The sequence below is a fragment of the Podarcis muralis genome, chromosome 7, assembly GCF_964188315.1.
Source record: "Podarcis muralis chromosome 7, rPodMur119.hap1.1, whole genome shotgun sequence".
Taxonomy (NCBI): Eukaryota; Metazoa; Chordata; class Lepidosauria; order Squamata; family Lacertidae; genus Podarcis; species Podarcis muralis.
Genome location: NC_135661.1, coordinates 72,150,399 through 72,164,878, shown reverse-complemented (window position 1 = coordinate 72,164,878; position 14,480 = coordinate 72,150,399). Strand labels below are relative to the sequence as shown.

Below are 14,480 nucleotides of genomic sequence, written 5' to 3'. Positions count from 1 at the left end.
AAGAAAAAGGGGAGCCCACACTTCTGCTTGTTTGCTCAGGAGAGCAGGAGTAAATCACTGAATCTCTCACTCTAGATCGATTAAAAACCCTAATTAATGTCCATCGGCTGTAATTAAACGACTCATTACTATGTGCATTAATCGTTTTATTATCCATGTATGCCTCCTTGCGCTCACTGATATAATAATAATATAATAAAATTATAGTAATATAATAAAAATCAAATCCCAGGCTTTCCCAGGTCAAGCCTTCTGCACTGTGTGTGTGTGTGTGTCCCCGTAACTGTGCCCGCTTCCAGCTCAACCTTAACCCCCGGGTGAAAAGAATAAAGAAAAACCAGCTACGAGTCGCCCTTCTCAGCACCCAGCAAAAAGAGAGAGCTCTACGCGAAATGGGAAGATCAAGCAGCGCAGCCCCGCCCAATAGCTCTGCGCATGCGTTCCCCAGCGGCGGACTCCATTCCCCAGAAACCTCTGCGGCACTCCCGCCCATGCCCCGCCTCTTTCTCCTGTTTCACACTTCCGGTGCGACCGCGTTGTCCCCGCGCGTGCGTTCGAGCGCTGCGCGGTGGGTGCTTCCGGCCCGAGAATTTGAAGCGCGTGTGTGGCGAAGTTTGCCTCTTGTCGGTTCCAGCCATGCGGCCCGGTAAGGGACGGGAGGGAAGAGTTGTGGGGAGGGTGCTTCTGCTTCGGGGGGTGCACGAAGCCGAGGCGAGCTTGGCGGGGGAGGGGTTGAAGGAAGGGAAAAGGAGCACGGCGGGCAGACACGTGGCTGCTGGAATCGTCTGGTGGTTATTGTTCGTCTATTTGTTATTTAAAGTCATTATGCTGCTGCTGCTGTTTGCCCTGCTCCTTAGTTGACAAAGACTCTTCGAGAGGTTTACTATAGAGATCGGTGGTTCCTACTTTTAGGCTTACGATCTGAAAAGGAGGACGCGAGGAGCAAGCTCAGGGCACAGATTCTTAAAAATTAAAGAGCCTAAGGAGAGCCTTCTGGATCGGGAGTCCAGGACTGGTCCAGGGTCCTGTTTCCACAGTGGCCTAGTAGATGCCTGAACCAGGCCTTACAACGGCCAGCTGGGTCACCTGTTGAAATAACGGTCACCGGTTGAGAGTTTCCCAAAGGCAGCTGATTTCTCGGCAAAAGTTAGCACTGTTTGCATACTGTACAGTGGTACCTCAGGTTACATATGCTTCAGGTTACTGTAGTCTGTAACTTCCGGTTACAGACTCCGCTAACCCAGAAATAGTGCTTCAGGTTAACTTTGCTTCAGGATAAGAACAGAAATCGTGCTCCGGCAGCACGGCGGCAGCAGGAGGCCCCATTAGCTAAAGTGGTGCTTCAGGTTAAGAACGGACCTCCGGAACGAAGTAAGTACTTAACCAGAGGTAGCACTGTACTTTTATTTTTGCTCTGCAACCTTTTGGGACGGCAGCCGTTAGGTCTCAGTTAAGGGGTGGGGAGAGTAAGGTTTCATCTCGTTTCTCTGACTTGTGTGCCCTTCTCCTCTGCAGGTTTTAGCCCCCGTGGAGGACGTGGGGGGCGTGGTGGGTTTGGAGATCGTGGTGGGTTTGGAGATCGTGGGGGACGTGGAGGCTTCCGAGGAGGGCGAGGTGAGTTATCTCTTTCTTCCCCCATTTGTGCATTAGCTGTAAGCGCTTGTTGCCACCCTACAGATAGGACACTCAGATCTGCAGTGGTGCGTGCTGGGGAAAAATCAAGGTACTTAACCACACAGTTGTGGTGGCTTGTGCCTCCTCTTGGTGGTTTAGTCAAACGGTGGTCCAGGTGCCTTGACCAGGTAGCAGCCATGTGCGTTTCCCTTTCTGGGTGGGAATGAGGTCTAGCCAATTTGGGCCTGGGCACATCAGAAACAGCCAAGCAGCTTAAAGCCTTCCTTCCAAACTTGCAGGTAGAGAGAGGGCAGCTTCCAAGACAATCCCAGGTCTCCTGTGGAGCTGCAGGGTTGGGAGGAAGACTAAGCCTGCTAAAGGGCTATGACAAACCCATTTTAGCATCAAGGACTGGTCCCCAAAACCCATTCCTTGGTAATTAAGCTGAGACTAATAATCAAGGTCTGACACCAATTCTGCAAGGTACATTGCCCCCACTCCTTCTGTCCGAACAGCCTGGGTCAGGAGACCTTATTAGACACCCCTAAGATTCTTGAGAAGCAAGAGCTAAAAACAAGGCACCGCACTCCTTGAGTCTGAAGTCACCAACTTTGTAGTAAAAGACCAAGATGTTAGGAACTGGATTGAGTACAAAGAAGACAGACATCAATTTTTAATGCTGAAGATTTATTAAGAAATCAAAAAATAAAATAAAGGATAAAATGTAGAACTCCTGTAGCTCCATTTTAAAACAGCTGCACTAGTTGCCAATTTGTTTCCAAAAGCTGATTAATGTTTAACGCCCTAAACAGCTTAGGTGCCAAATATCTGAAAGACTGCCAACCTCCTTGGGTGTAAAGATATGCAGAGGCATCTCCCTTGGTAGTTTGGTAGAACCCTCAGAATTGTATAGAAAGGCAGTCCTGGAGAGGGTTTTCTCTGTGGTATTCTGAAAAATGTGGAGCTCCAGGTGTTGCTGGACTACAACTCCCATCACTCCCAGTCAGTCAGGGTGATGGGAGCTGGAGGGCCACAGGTTGCAAGCCCCTGACCTAAATCATGAACTGTAAACTGCCCTATGATCTTTGGATGAAAGGAGGTATATAAATTTTAACAACAACAACTCCCCACAGAGGTATGTGTAGCATATTCATTGCTCAGCTTTTGTTGTACACTGAAGGCACATCTCTTAATCTTGGCCTCGGGCAGTTAAGGTGTTTTTGTTTTCAGGCACATGCCTCTTTTTCTGAATTTCTACTGTCCTGCCTCATTTGGAATAGTTTTACTTGTCCTATAACTATAATGGTTTTTGTTTGTTTTTATAATGGTATATTACTGTATCCCTCCCTGAGACCTTATGGGTGAAGGGTGATAAGAAATCAAAATCGTACAAATAAAACCACAGTATTTAATCTTCGCTGCAGAAAGATTTCTGCTTTCCATTATGCCCTTTAGGAGTTGCAACAGTTAAAAACAAGCAAATTTAAGCGAAGGAAACTAGAGATTTACTAAAATTACATTGGACTTACACTGAACTGTCACAACTCTCATTCTTGTTGTATTTGCTGAAGGATCTAACTAGTTTTATTTATAGCTTAACTCATTACTGTTTTTATTCTCTTTGTTTTGCTTGTTCAATAAATCTTTTTTTTAAGTAGGGAGAGAGAAAATAAAGCTTACTTCATTTTTCAGTTATATTGTAACTAATGGGTTGGATGATAACCCAGGGGCTCCTAGCTGGAAATGGTGCATTTATTGGAGCATAATTAGAAGGAAATCATGGTGCTGTCAGGGAAATATAGTTGGGATAATAGATGCGGCTGGAGTGGGTGAGATTATATAGACATGTTGAGGCTTTGGGGTGGTTGTAACTGTTGCTTCTGAATTGCTCATATCCCATTCCTTCTTTCTCTCTTTTTTCACCTGTAGGAGGTGGGTTTAAGTCCCCTGGTGGTGGTGAAGGAGGCTTCAGAGGTGGTCGTGGTGGCGGCGGCTTCCGAGGCGGCCGAGGTGGTGGTTTCCGTGGTGGCCGAGGAGGAGGTGGCCGTGGAGGACGGGGTGGCTTCAGAGGAGGGAAAAAGGTTACAGTAGAGCCCCACAGACATGAAGGTGAGACTTGTTCATCCTGTCATATAAGCAGACAATTAAACTTTATGCAAGAACATTACTTTTACTGCAGTAGACCCAGTGAAGGAGGAACCGCCTCCCAGAGCATTGTGGGAGAGGCATTCTTTCTTCGTTTGATATAGGGCAAGGTAAAAGACTGTTACGTTCTAAGCCTCTTCAGAAGGCTAGCTATCCCTTCCTGTTAACTGTAGCCAAAAGCTATCATGGGAACAGCCCCTGTGGCTTCTCTGATAATTGTTGTTGAGCTTCTACTCACTCTAAAATATTGATTGCCTGGAAAACACCCACCCACCCACCCACACATCCATGACTTTGTTTAATGCTAGAAAGCAAATATTTATAGTCTGTTTGCATTCCTTTCCTACAACCCTCCATGTATGAGCACATTTATTTTTTTAAAACACTCCTCTTCTGACATGCAGTCCTACTTCTGGCATCCCATACTGCTTTATTAGCCTGAAGTCCTGCTGCATTTGGATGGGAGCTACCTGACTGAAGGGAAAACTGGAATTAGATGCCAACATTCCAATAGCTCCTGCCCCAAAATATCATATATACTCTAGGCATGCTTGTTAACTTTGAAGCTGTTTTTTAAGGTAAAGTGAGGAAAGCTAAAAGCAGCAGAAATGGTAGTTGCACCAGCTGAAAACATAAGAAGAGCCTGCTGCATCAGGCCAATGGTCCCATGTAGTCTAGCATCCTATTCTCACAGGATGGCCAACCAGATGCCCGTGGGAAACCTGGAGAGCAAAACATGAGCATAAGAAAGAATTCTCACCTCCCGTTATTTCCAGCAACTGGTATATGGAAGCATTACTTCCTCCAGCTGTGGAGGTACAGCGGAGGCATCCATGAATTTGTCTAATCCTTTTTTAAAAAGCTATCTAGGTTGGTGGCCAGTACTGCCTCCTGGGGGAGCAGTTCCACAATTTAACTGTGCTGTGAGAAAAAGTACGGGCAGCTCCCCATCTCCATGTGATCTGTTTGTGCACGTAATACATGTCCATATATCCTAACGGTATACTAAATGTTTTTGATTTTTGTAAGAAGGCTAGCTGAGGGTGAAATGACGTTGTGGGGACAGAGTCCCATTCACTGTAAAGGACCAGCCACCACGGCTTAGCAGCTGCCTAGATTGAGCTCATGGGGGGAAAGGCAAGAGTGGAAACAGTTTTAGCTGAATAATAATATTTGTATCCTTGCCCACCTGAGGTTTCCCCAGTCTCGCAGTATTTAAATCTTGCTCGCGTGAAGCATGTCTCCAATGTGAACAGATCTAAGTTCCGGTCTCTCTTGCCTCCTCAGGTGTCTTCATCTGCCGGGGGAAGGAAGATGCGCTAGTCACACGGAACATGGTGCCTGGCGAGTCTGTGTATGGAGAGAAGAGGATTTCTGTGGAGGTGGGTGATGGATGACGCTCCATGGGAGCATGGTTGTGGGGAGAGGGAATTGCTGGCAAATGCAGGAAGGGGGAGCACATTCCAAGGATGGGGGCCCCTCTTGGTCTGCAGACACCTTGGTTGGAAAGTCTCTCTCAATCCAGCATGCCTTATCCTCCCCTCTTCAGGACGGTGAACTGAAGGTGGAGTACCGCGCCTGGAATCCCTTCCGCTCCAAACTGGCTGCTGCCATCCTTGGAGGCATTGACCAGATCCATATCAAGCCTGGTGCCAAAGTGCTGTACCTAGGAGCCGCATCGGGAACAACAGTGTCTCATGTCTCTGACATAGTTGGACCGGTAAGGAGACGCTTTGGGGTACCTGAGACTGCGGGTGTACCTTAAACTGCTGCCAGGTATTGCTGTTTGTACAGATAAAGCTGTACATTCTTAAGCTAGTGAGTTGCAACAGGAGTAGCAGGGGTGCTGCAGAAAACAACTTCTTGAGTAGTTCCCGCAGCTTGCAAATATCAATACAGTGGTACCTCGGGTTACATACGCTTCAGGTTACAGACTCCGCTAACCCAAGAAATAGTACCTTGGGTTAAGAACTTTGCTTCAGGATGAGAACAGAAATCGTGCGGTGGTAGCAGGAGGCCCCATTAGCTAAAGTGGTGCTTCAGGTTAAGAACAGTTTCAGGTTAAGAACGGACCTCTGGAACGAATTAAGTACTTAACCCGAGGTACCACTGTACTATGCTCTTTCCTTGACCTCGGGCTGTGACTGAATGAGATCAAGAGACCTAATCCCCAGCTCCAAGCTTGGGACAGGAGGGGAGTGTAGGGACAGGAATCATCACTGGAAGTTGTCTTAATACTAAGTCAGGCGACTGGTCCATTCAGAGTAGCATTGTCTACACTTCTCTCCAGGGTTTCCAAACAGGGACATCCCCTGTTTTGAGATGCTGGGGATTGAACCTGAGATCTTGTAGATGCTCTGCCACCAAGCTGTGGCTTCCATCCCCACATTTCCCCCATGATACTCGAGTGCTTTGGCAACTCAGCACTCAGCTCTTTTCTCCAGAGCTGAAAGAGAAGACTGCAGCTTGCTTTTGGTGCCTAGCGGGCAGGCTGTCCAGTGCTTCCATGCTGTAAGTGTCAAGTGACCGGCCCTGAGGTTAGGAATCTTCCCTAGGCCAGCACTTCTGGAGACAGCATAATTGCAGGGATTATCCCTTCCTGCTTCCAGGTGTTGTTCAAGATGGTAAAAGAAAAATAAAAATGATTGCATGGGTTGGCAAATGTGGTTCAGTGTGAGCAGGTGTAAAGTGATACATATTGTGGAATAACCTTAATTTTACATATATGCTAATAGGTATCTAAACTGCCAGTGACTGACCAGAAAGGGCATCTTGATGTAGTGGTGAATAGGTCAGTGAAGGTGTTGACCTGGTGTGTGGCAGCTATGCAAAAAGGCAAATTACATTTTTGGGGTCCCTTGGGGTCATTAGAGAAGAGTGAAAATAAATTTGCCAGTATCTTAATATTGTTATGTGAATCTGTGTTGCAACTGCACTTGGAATACTGTGTGCATTTATGTTCTCCACAGAAAATATTGTATAGCTGGAAAAATGTGATGGGGAAAAATTGGGGTCAGAAAACTAACTTGTTGTGTAACAAACAAATACAGTTGTACACGAAGTAATTTTAAGCAGTTGAATGACAATGAAAAACAGTGTTGATCCAGATATTGAATGACAATGAAAAACAGTGTTGATCCAGAGCAAAAGAATCGAAACACAGTGTATACTAAGAAATACTCAAATTGTGCACAAATTAACAAAGAACCCAAACACTTCTTGACCTTAGTCTTCTTCAGTGGTTTCTGTACCATGTACTTAAAAACTGTTTGGCATAAAAGCAAATATGAGTCTGCAAAACAATGAAACAATTACACACACACACACAATCAGACAATCACAATCAAAAGTACTGTAACTCCACCTTTAATTTAAATGCTATTTTTTAAAAAACCTGATTGGCCACTGCAAGAACAGAATGATGGCCTTTGATCTAATTAGCAAAATGGCCCTTATGTCTGGGGCTCCTCTAGCTATCCTTGCCCAATGAGTAGTAGATTGTTGCTGAAGGTGATAAGTGGAACTGGTGAGTGCTGCTCTTTAGACTATTTCTAGCTATTTTATCAAAGATGATCACTCAGGGCTTCAGCAGTGGCACTGGGCGATGTCCTTCATGAACGCTTTTTCCTGTTCTGGGCCGTGGACAAGGCACTGACTCCCTTGCTTCCTGCTTCTTACCCAACAGGAGGGCCTTGTGTACGCTGTGGAGTTCTCCCATCGCTCGGGTCGCGACCTCATCAATGTGGCAAAGAAACGAACCAACATTATCCCCGTAATAGAGGATGCACGGCACCCACACAAATACCGCATGTTGCTTGGTAAGATGCCTGTGAAACCTTAACACCTGAGCAAATAAGCCTTCCTTTCATGCAGCGGTTCTCAGCCTGTGGGTCCCCAGATATTGTTGAACTACAACTCCCATCATGCCCTGAGCTCTGGCCTTGCTAGCTAGGGGTGATGGGAGTTGTAGTACAACAACATCTGGGGACCCACAGGTTGAGAAAGGCTGCTTTCATGTATGTTGGTTGAGCTTGACATCTCTTAGAGGAGCACCCTCTCTCATCTGTCTTCTGTTTCCTCCACCCACTGGGTGAAAGCAGCTGCCCATGGATTGCAAGAGCCTTAGTAACATTAATACTTGCATTGTGCCAAGCCCAACTGTCTCTGTGTTGTCTACAGACAAGCAGTGAGGCTCCAACGATTCAGGCAAGGGTCTTTTCCAGCCTTAGATGGTGATGCTGGGGACAGACCCTGGGAACGTCTGCAGGCAAGATATGTGCCAGGTGTGGGGAAATTTTGCTTGCTGGGGCTGGTGGTGTTCCCCATACCTGGCATATGATCTACCACTGAGAAACATCCATTTATGTTAATTTTGTTTATTAGGAATTGGCTGGCTGCTAGTAACTGATGCTGGGGATTGTACAAAATAAAAGTGTCTTGGGTGTTCTTCACTTCTAGACCATTGGCAGGGAAGGTTCCTAACAGTCTAGGTTTTTTTAGTTTGATCTCAGCAACCAGAAAAAAGTCTGAGCTGTTCCCCTAAATTAGGGGTCCGCGGCCCCATACCTTGCCTCCACACCACAAACTAAATTTTTGTCATTTTTGCATGGTAATATCACAAATTTTATGGTCTGCTGTGCCAATATCAATATATTGGCCAAAATCAGTTTTGAAATAATCCGCACGCCTGATCTGCACAAACCCCCTTCCTGATCTCTGTGACTGCTGCTTTACTCATCCCCATGCCTGATCTACACACACCCCACATCCCTGATTTCCGCAACTGCTCCTTCCCTCATTCCCGTGCCTGATCTCCTATTTCTGACATTGTGATATATGAGAATATTGTGGTGTTTAGCTGCTGATATATCACAATGCTGAAAACCAGATATCGCTCAGCCCTAGTCTGTTTTTAGTATAGCTAAAATCCTTTGCTTATTAGGGGCTACCCCATATTTTGTTCAGAAAATTGCTTTGCAGAGGTAACTACCATAAAGTTATCAAAAGTAAGGGGTCTGTAGCTTGGCTTTTGAAAACTAAGGGATCCTCAGTAATTAGCTAACTGGGAACCACTGTCCTAAATAAATGTGGGTAAAGTAGGTTAAATGAACACCGCTGCTGCCTCACTGCTGTTGATTTAATCACAAAAGTGCAGGGGCAGATCTTGACATTGTAAACCGGAAGTGGGAAACAGGGTTAGGGGGCCAAATCTGGAAGTCCCTCACCCCCTGTGGCCCACTTTGCTGTGTGGGTGGAGCCACCCACCTGTCAATCACCTGGTACCATGACATCAGGGTAACTTGGCTTCAAAGGAAATAATTGGAAGCACAGCCTAAGTTTGCTTCCAGCCCTTCTTTGCAGCCCGGCTTGAGTTCAAGCCACAGCTGCAAAGGCAAAATGATATTTTGCATTGAAAAGTCCACCCTTGTTACATGTGGCACCTTTTTCTGTTGCCATGTATGGTGACAGAGGCACCAAATATAAAAAGAGCTGACTTCCTGATGCAAAGGAAGGATCAAGTGTGTACTCCTCATTCTTTGTCCTCTTAGCCATGGCTTGAAATTTGCTGTGGTCAAAGCAGACAGGCCTGGGAAAGGTGGGTGTGTTGAATTAAGCCAGGGGTCCCCTGTTAGTGCTCTAGGCTCTACTGTTTTTCTTTTGCCTGATGACCTTATTTCACGTGAGGAAACCTATAAGATTTGCAGGGCAACTTCCAGGCCCGTTATTCAATATGCCCCCTTGCTTTGCAGGCATGGTGGATGTGATCTTTGCAGATGTGGCTCAGCCCGACCAGTCACGTATTGTGGCTTTAAACGCGCACAATTTCTTGAAGAATGGTGGCCATTTTGTCATCTCCATCAAGGTAATGTTTAGTACGACTGTTATATTTTCTAACTGTATGACCTTCAGTGGGTTGTTTTCTTCGCCTTCGGCTGGAGAGTCAGCGAGGGCTAAGAGCTGGTTTTCGGTAGTCCATTGGAATTCCATCTCCCTCATCAGGAAGACCAACCATTCTGGGGCAGGATTCATAAGTCTACACCTTCTTCTGGTCATGGCAGTTTGCTATGCAAACATAAAGAATTCTGCCCAAACCTCACTGGTTCAGATATTGAAAGAGCCTACAACATGACTGCTACCTTTCTTGTGCTTTGCTGGTCAGTGGCCGCTATTTTCGGGCAGAAACCATGGAGAGTGTGGTTGGGGCGAGCGAATATATCAGAGTAAGAGATCAGACAAATAAATTTTTCCTTTGTCTCTCTCCTGCTCATTGGCTGCAGCCGTTTTAGGACAAAACCATGATGGGCAGGGAAGAGAGATTGCTGATTCCCATAGGAATCAATGGAAATTGTGGACTTGTTAGGCCTAACGAACCATTTCCCACGAAAGCTTTGTGGCCGTAAGCGGCACCTAAGTGTATAGAGATATGGCTGATATGCCTTCCACCCAACTGACAAGTGTTACGCCTATTTGGACTGCTGGAGGTAATCTCTGGAGTTGTGTTGGAGAACCCCAGGACTGTTTTCTTAGAGGGTTCTTGTTCTGGACGGGTGTGCGACCAGGCTACTAGGATGCTCCTGTAACATAAGGGAGCAATGAATTGTCCCTCTTAGCCAGGGATCAGCAAGCTTTTTCAGCAGGGGGCTGGTCCACTGTCCCTCAGACCTTGTGGGGGGCCGGACTATATTTTTTGGGGGGAAATGAACAAATTATTATGCCCCACAAATAACCCAGAGATGCATTTTAAATAAAAGGACACATTCTACTCATGTAAAAACATGCTGATTCCTGGACCGTCCACGGGCCGGATTTAGAGGGTGATGGGTTGGATCTGGCCTCTGGACCTTAGTTTGCCTCCCCATGCTCTTAGATAAGCTTGAAGGCTTGTTGTTAGACTGACCTGCTTGATTCTCTCCTCCCAGGCCAACTGCATTGACTCAACAGCAGCACCCGAGGCAGTCTTTGCATCAGAGGTGAAGAAAATGCAGCAGGAGAACATGAAACCCCAAGAGCAGTTGACTTTGGAGCCCTATGAGCGGGACCATGCTGTAGTAGTTGGCATTTACAGGTACAGATAAGTCTGGGAGTGCTGATTTCTGGATGCGCTTGGTATTTCCTTGGAGGCATAAAAGGGGAACAGGTAGCATTGGGACATAATGAGGAGCAACTACTGTTCTTCCCACCCCACACTCGAGCAGAGGGGAGAGTGGGCTTGTTACAGGGTTGGAAAAGAACCAGGGTGTTGATGGGGCTTGTGTGCACACTGTGTATTCTGACCAATAAATAGCAGCCAAGCAATCTAAATAAGTTGCAAAGCAGGCCAGATATGCGTCTGGTTTGCATTATAATGGTTCTTTCCCCACTCTGATCAAACTCCTTTGATTGGACGGTATCCCAACACATTTTTTTCATTCGTCCCTCTCCTCTACCAACACCCCCCATTATTTCTTAAAATCATTGCAACCTGTAAAGTATGCCAGTCTCCACACTAACTGGGTTTCCCTGTTGTACAGGAACCAGAGAAGCTGCCCTTCATCTGTCAGACCATTTGCCCAAGGTCTTAACTAAACCCTGTCCACTGTGGCTGGCAGTGGCTCTCCAGGGTCTCATGCGGAGGTCTTTTCCATCCCTTGCAACCTGAGGCATTTAAATGGAGATGTCAAGCTTTGGTCCTCGGACCTTCTGTGTGCAATGCACGTGCTCTACTGCTGGGTTGTGGTCCCTTATAGATGAGGGGGAATGGCCCTTGGGGAACAAAGATCAGTGTGAGGCTACACCTCTTTTTCCTGCTGCCCCCTAGTCTCCTGGGAAGAGCAACAGGGCAAGCAGGGGTGGCCCCCTTAAATATTTTACTGAGGGGGCTGAAGGGACTTCGGTCCCTAGGAGTTGGCTCTTATGACTGCAACTGCTGTCCCAGCAGAACAAGGGTTGCTAGTTCAATTGCAAGAGATTACCCGCCTGGCCCCAATTAAATATATAAATGTCTTTCTGCGACTGATCTCTCTTCTCTACTTCCCCCCCTCCCTTTCCCTTATATGTCACATGTCTTCTTTTCTTAAACTGTGCACTTGAAGGCAAAGCTCTATCTTAAGTAAGGAGATACCTATCTAAAACGGGATAAAAATATGAACAGGAATATAATGTATTTACAGTTCGCACAAAGAACTGGAACAAAGAAAAAGTTACAGAATGTAAAATACGTAAGATCTTTAAAGGAACCAGAAAGCAATTGTAGATTGTCTAAAAGGAAAATGCAAATATTTGGAAGGTTTGCTACTTGCTTAGTGACTCAAAAAATAGGAGACCAAAAGGTGTTTCAAAAAGAATTTGGGATACAATTACAGCAATAAAATAAAAACAGATGCGTCAAAGTTCATGTAGTATAATTGCTGATATCCATGAATAGCCTTCAAGCTCATTGATCTCTGGAGGACAGGCACTACAGCCCTATCTCATGGGTATCTAACTTGTGGTTCCCCTGATGTTACTGAACTCTTAATGTGACCCTCAGAAGTTTGTTCAAATGCACACTAATTTAGGCTGCGGGTGCTAAATCATCAGCCATTCCCTTTCAACAGATTTCAACTAGTTGTATTTCAACAGAGGCTTCATCAGCATTGCTTAATTCACTAGGCTCCAATTTGTGTGTTACGGGAATTGGTTCATCTGATATGATGACAGTGTGAGTCCCTGTTATTGAAATCGTTCTGTGTTGTGTTGCCCTTGCTTGTCACGTTACTGCAAGTAGCTGGCAGGAAACAGTATCCTGGTATGTGTGCCGTACATACCTGGGAAGATTGAGAGTCTTTCCATGAAATGGCTAATGCCTGGTTTAGGCTCCTGCAATCAGCGATATCCTTGTTGCCTCCCACTCGGCTTTTCTTATCAGGATTACCACGGAATACTCACAAAATGAACTTTTGTGTATGAGAAGCTGCTGTTGATTCTGAATGGTACATTTTAGAAAATAACTTCTGCATTTACAATGTCAAAGCACATTGGTCAACAGTCTGTTAACAAACACTCTGCTTTTCCTTACAGACCACCTCCTAAGCAGAAGAAATAAAGTGTGGAAACTAGTAGGTGACCATTGCAACAGTGCTTTAGGTCAGAGTTGCTTTTTCTGCCGCTTCAACGATACAGGACTCTTTCTACTGACTAGACCCCAGCTTTCTTAAGGCCAAGCACTTACGCAGAGATGCTGTTGTGCGTTGGTGTTCTGTGGCGTTATCAAATGTGTATATTTTTTATTAAAATAAGTAATGTAGATATGCACTGGTTTTGCTTGTGGACTTGCATATATTTAACAAGGATCAGAATTAGTGTAGCAGCTTGTAAAAGTCTCTCCTTTTAATATGTATTTGGTACAGGACTGTAACAAGTGGGGTGCCGCAGGGTTGTGTCCTGGGCCCGTTGTTGTTCAGTGTCTTTATAAATGACTTGGATGAAGGAATTGAGGGGGTGCTCATCAAATTTGCAGAAGACATCAAACTGGGAGGGGCAGCCAGTGCCACTGAAGACCGATCAGGATTCAAGATGAGCTTAACAGATTGGAGAACTGGGCCCAAACTAACAAAATGAATTTCAGTGGGGACAAATGTAAGGTTCTGCACTTAGGCAGGAAGAACCAGCTGCTCAAATATAAGATGGGGGACATCTGGCTTGCCGGTAGTACATATGAAAAGGATCTAGGAGTCTTAGTAGAGCACAGGCTTAACACAAGTCAACAGTGTGATGCAGCAGCACATAGCTTAAGCTGGATGAACAGAAGTATAGTTTCGAGATCAAGGGAAGTCATAGTACTGCTCTATTCTTCTTTGGTCACACCACGTGTGGAGTACTGTGTCCAGTTCTGGGCACCACAGTTTAAGGAGGATACTGACAAGCTGGAAGGTGTGCAGAGGAGAGTGACCAAGATGATCCAAGGGCCTGGAAACCAAGCCTTATGAGAAGCAGTTGAGGGAACTGGGTAAAGGGTGTATGGTGTGTTAGAGGAGGGATAGTACCTCTGGTGGGGCACGCATGCGCCTTCTGGGGTAGTTTGTCCACCTTTGGTCCCCACCCTGCACTGTGTTCTCACCTGTGGCTCCTAGAAGCTGCCGGCATATGCCAGTGGCCACACCCTGGGGAACAGCTTTGACTGGCCAGCTAAACCAAATGAGAGTAGTTGTTGGGTCTCCAACCTTCAGTGGGTAAGGGACTTGTCCTGCACGTGAAGACAGGCTTCAGCAGATTGAGTGGACAAGACCAATAGTGGGCCCAACGGTCAAGAAGGTGGTTTCTGCACAGGCAGTAGAGGGAAGTGAAGGAACATGGGGCTCGTCAACCTGGGAAGGTAGCCCATCTAGGAGAAGGAAACTCTGATCCTACACCTCCGATGCCTTGTGGAATATCTTGAGGAGAAGAAAAGGCTGAAGAATAAAACCCTACCCAATCCAGAGTGAATTCTCTCGGACAGTTGGATGGCGTCTTTTATGCCTCCTTCCAGCTACTCCTGCAGCCAAGCTGGTGCCTGATGTATTGTGCTGCATTCCTTTGGACTACAAGGCTGGGGGGGGCGTGTCTTCTGATCAGCCTAGGACCTCCATACACACTGCCCAGGTTTGCACCCCAGAGAGTTCATTTTGGTGCTGCTAACGCAGCAAAAACATTGCAGGAAGCAGCAGTTGCAAGTTACCAGTTTCTGCATCCACAGTGGATGCTGTGACTCCCCAACAGTTTGA

General features: G+C 46.2%; 1 protein-coding gene across 1 annotated transcript; it reads left to right on the top strand.

The window, feature by feature from the left end:
* The first annotated feature begins 514 nt into the window (after positions 1-514).
* On the top strand, positions 515-13,026 carry FBL (fibrillarin rRNA 2'-O-methyltransferase). Its single transcript, XM_028742704.2, has 9 exons — positions 515-646; positions 1,516-1,614; positions 3,544-3,723; positions 5,047-5,141; positions 5,309-5,479; positions 7,445-7,577; positions 9,510-9,622; positions 10,680-10,825; positions 12,799-13,026. Exons 1-9 carry the CDS (start codon positions 637-639, stop codon positions 12,821-12,823), a joined length of 972 nt encoding a protein of 323 aa, XP_028598537.2. The 5' UTR covers positions 515-636; the 3' UTR covers positions 12,824-13,026.
* Positions 13,027-14,480: the final 1,454 nt, after the last annotated feature.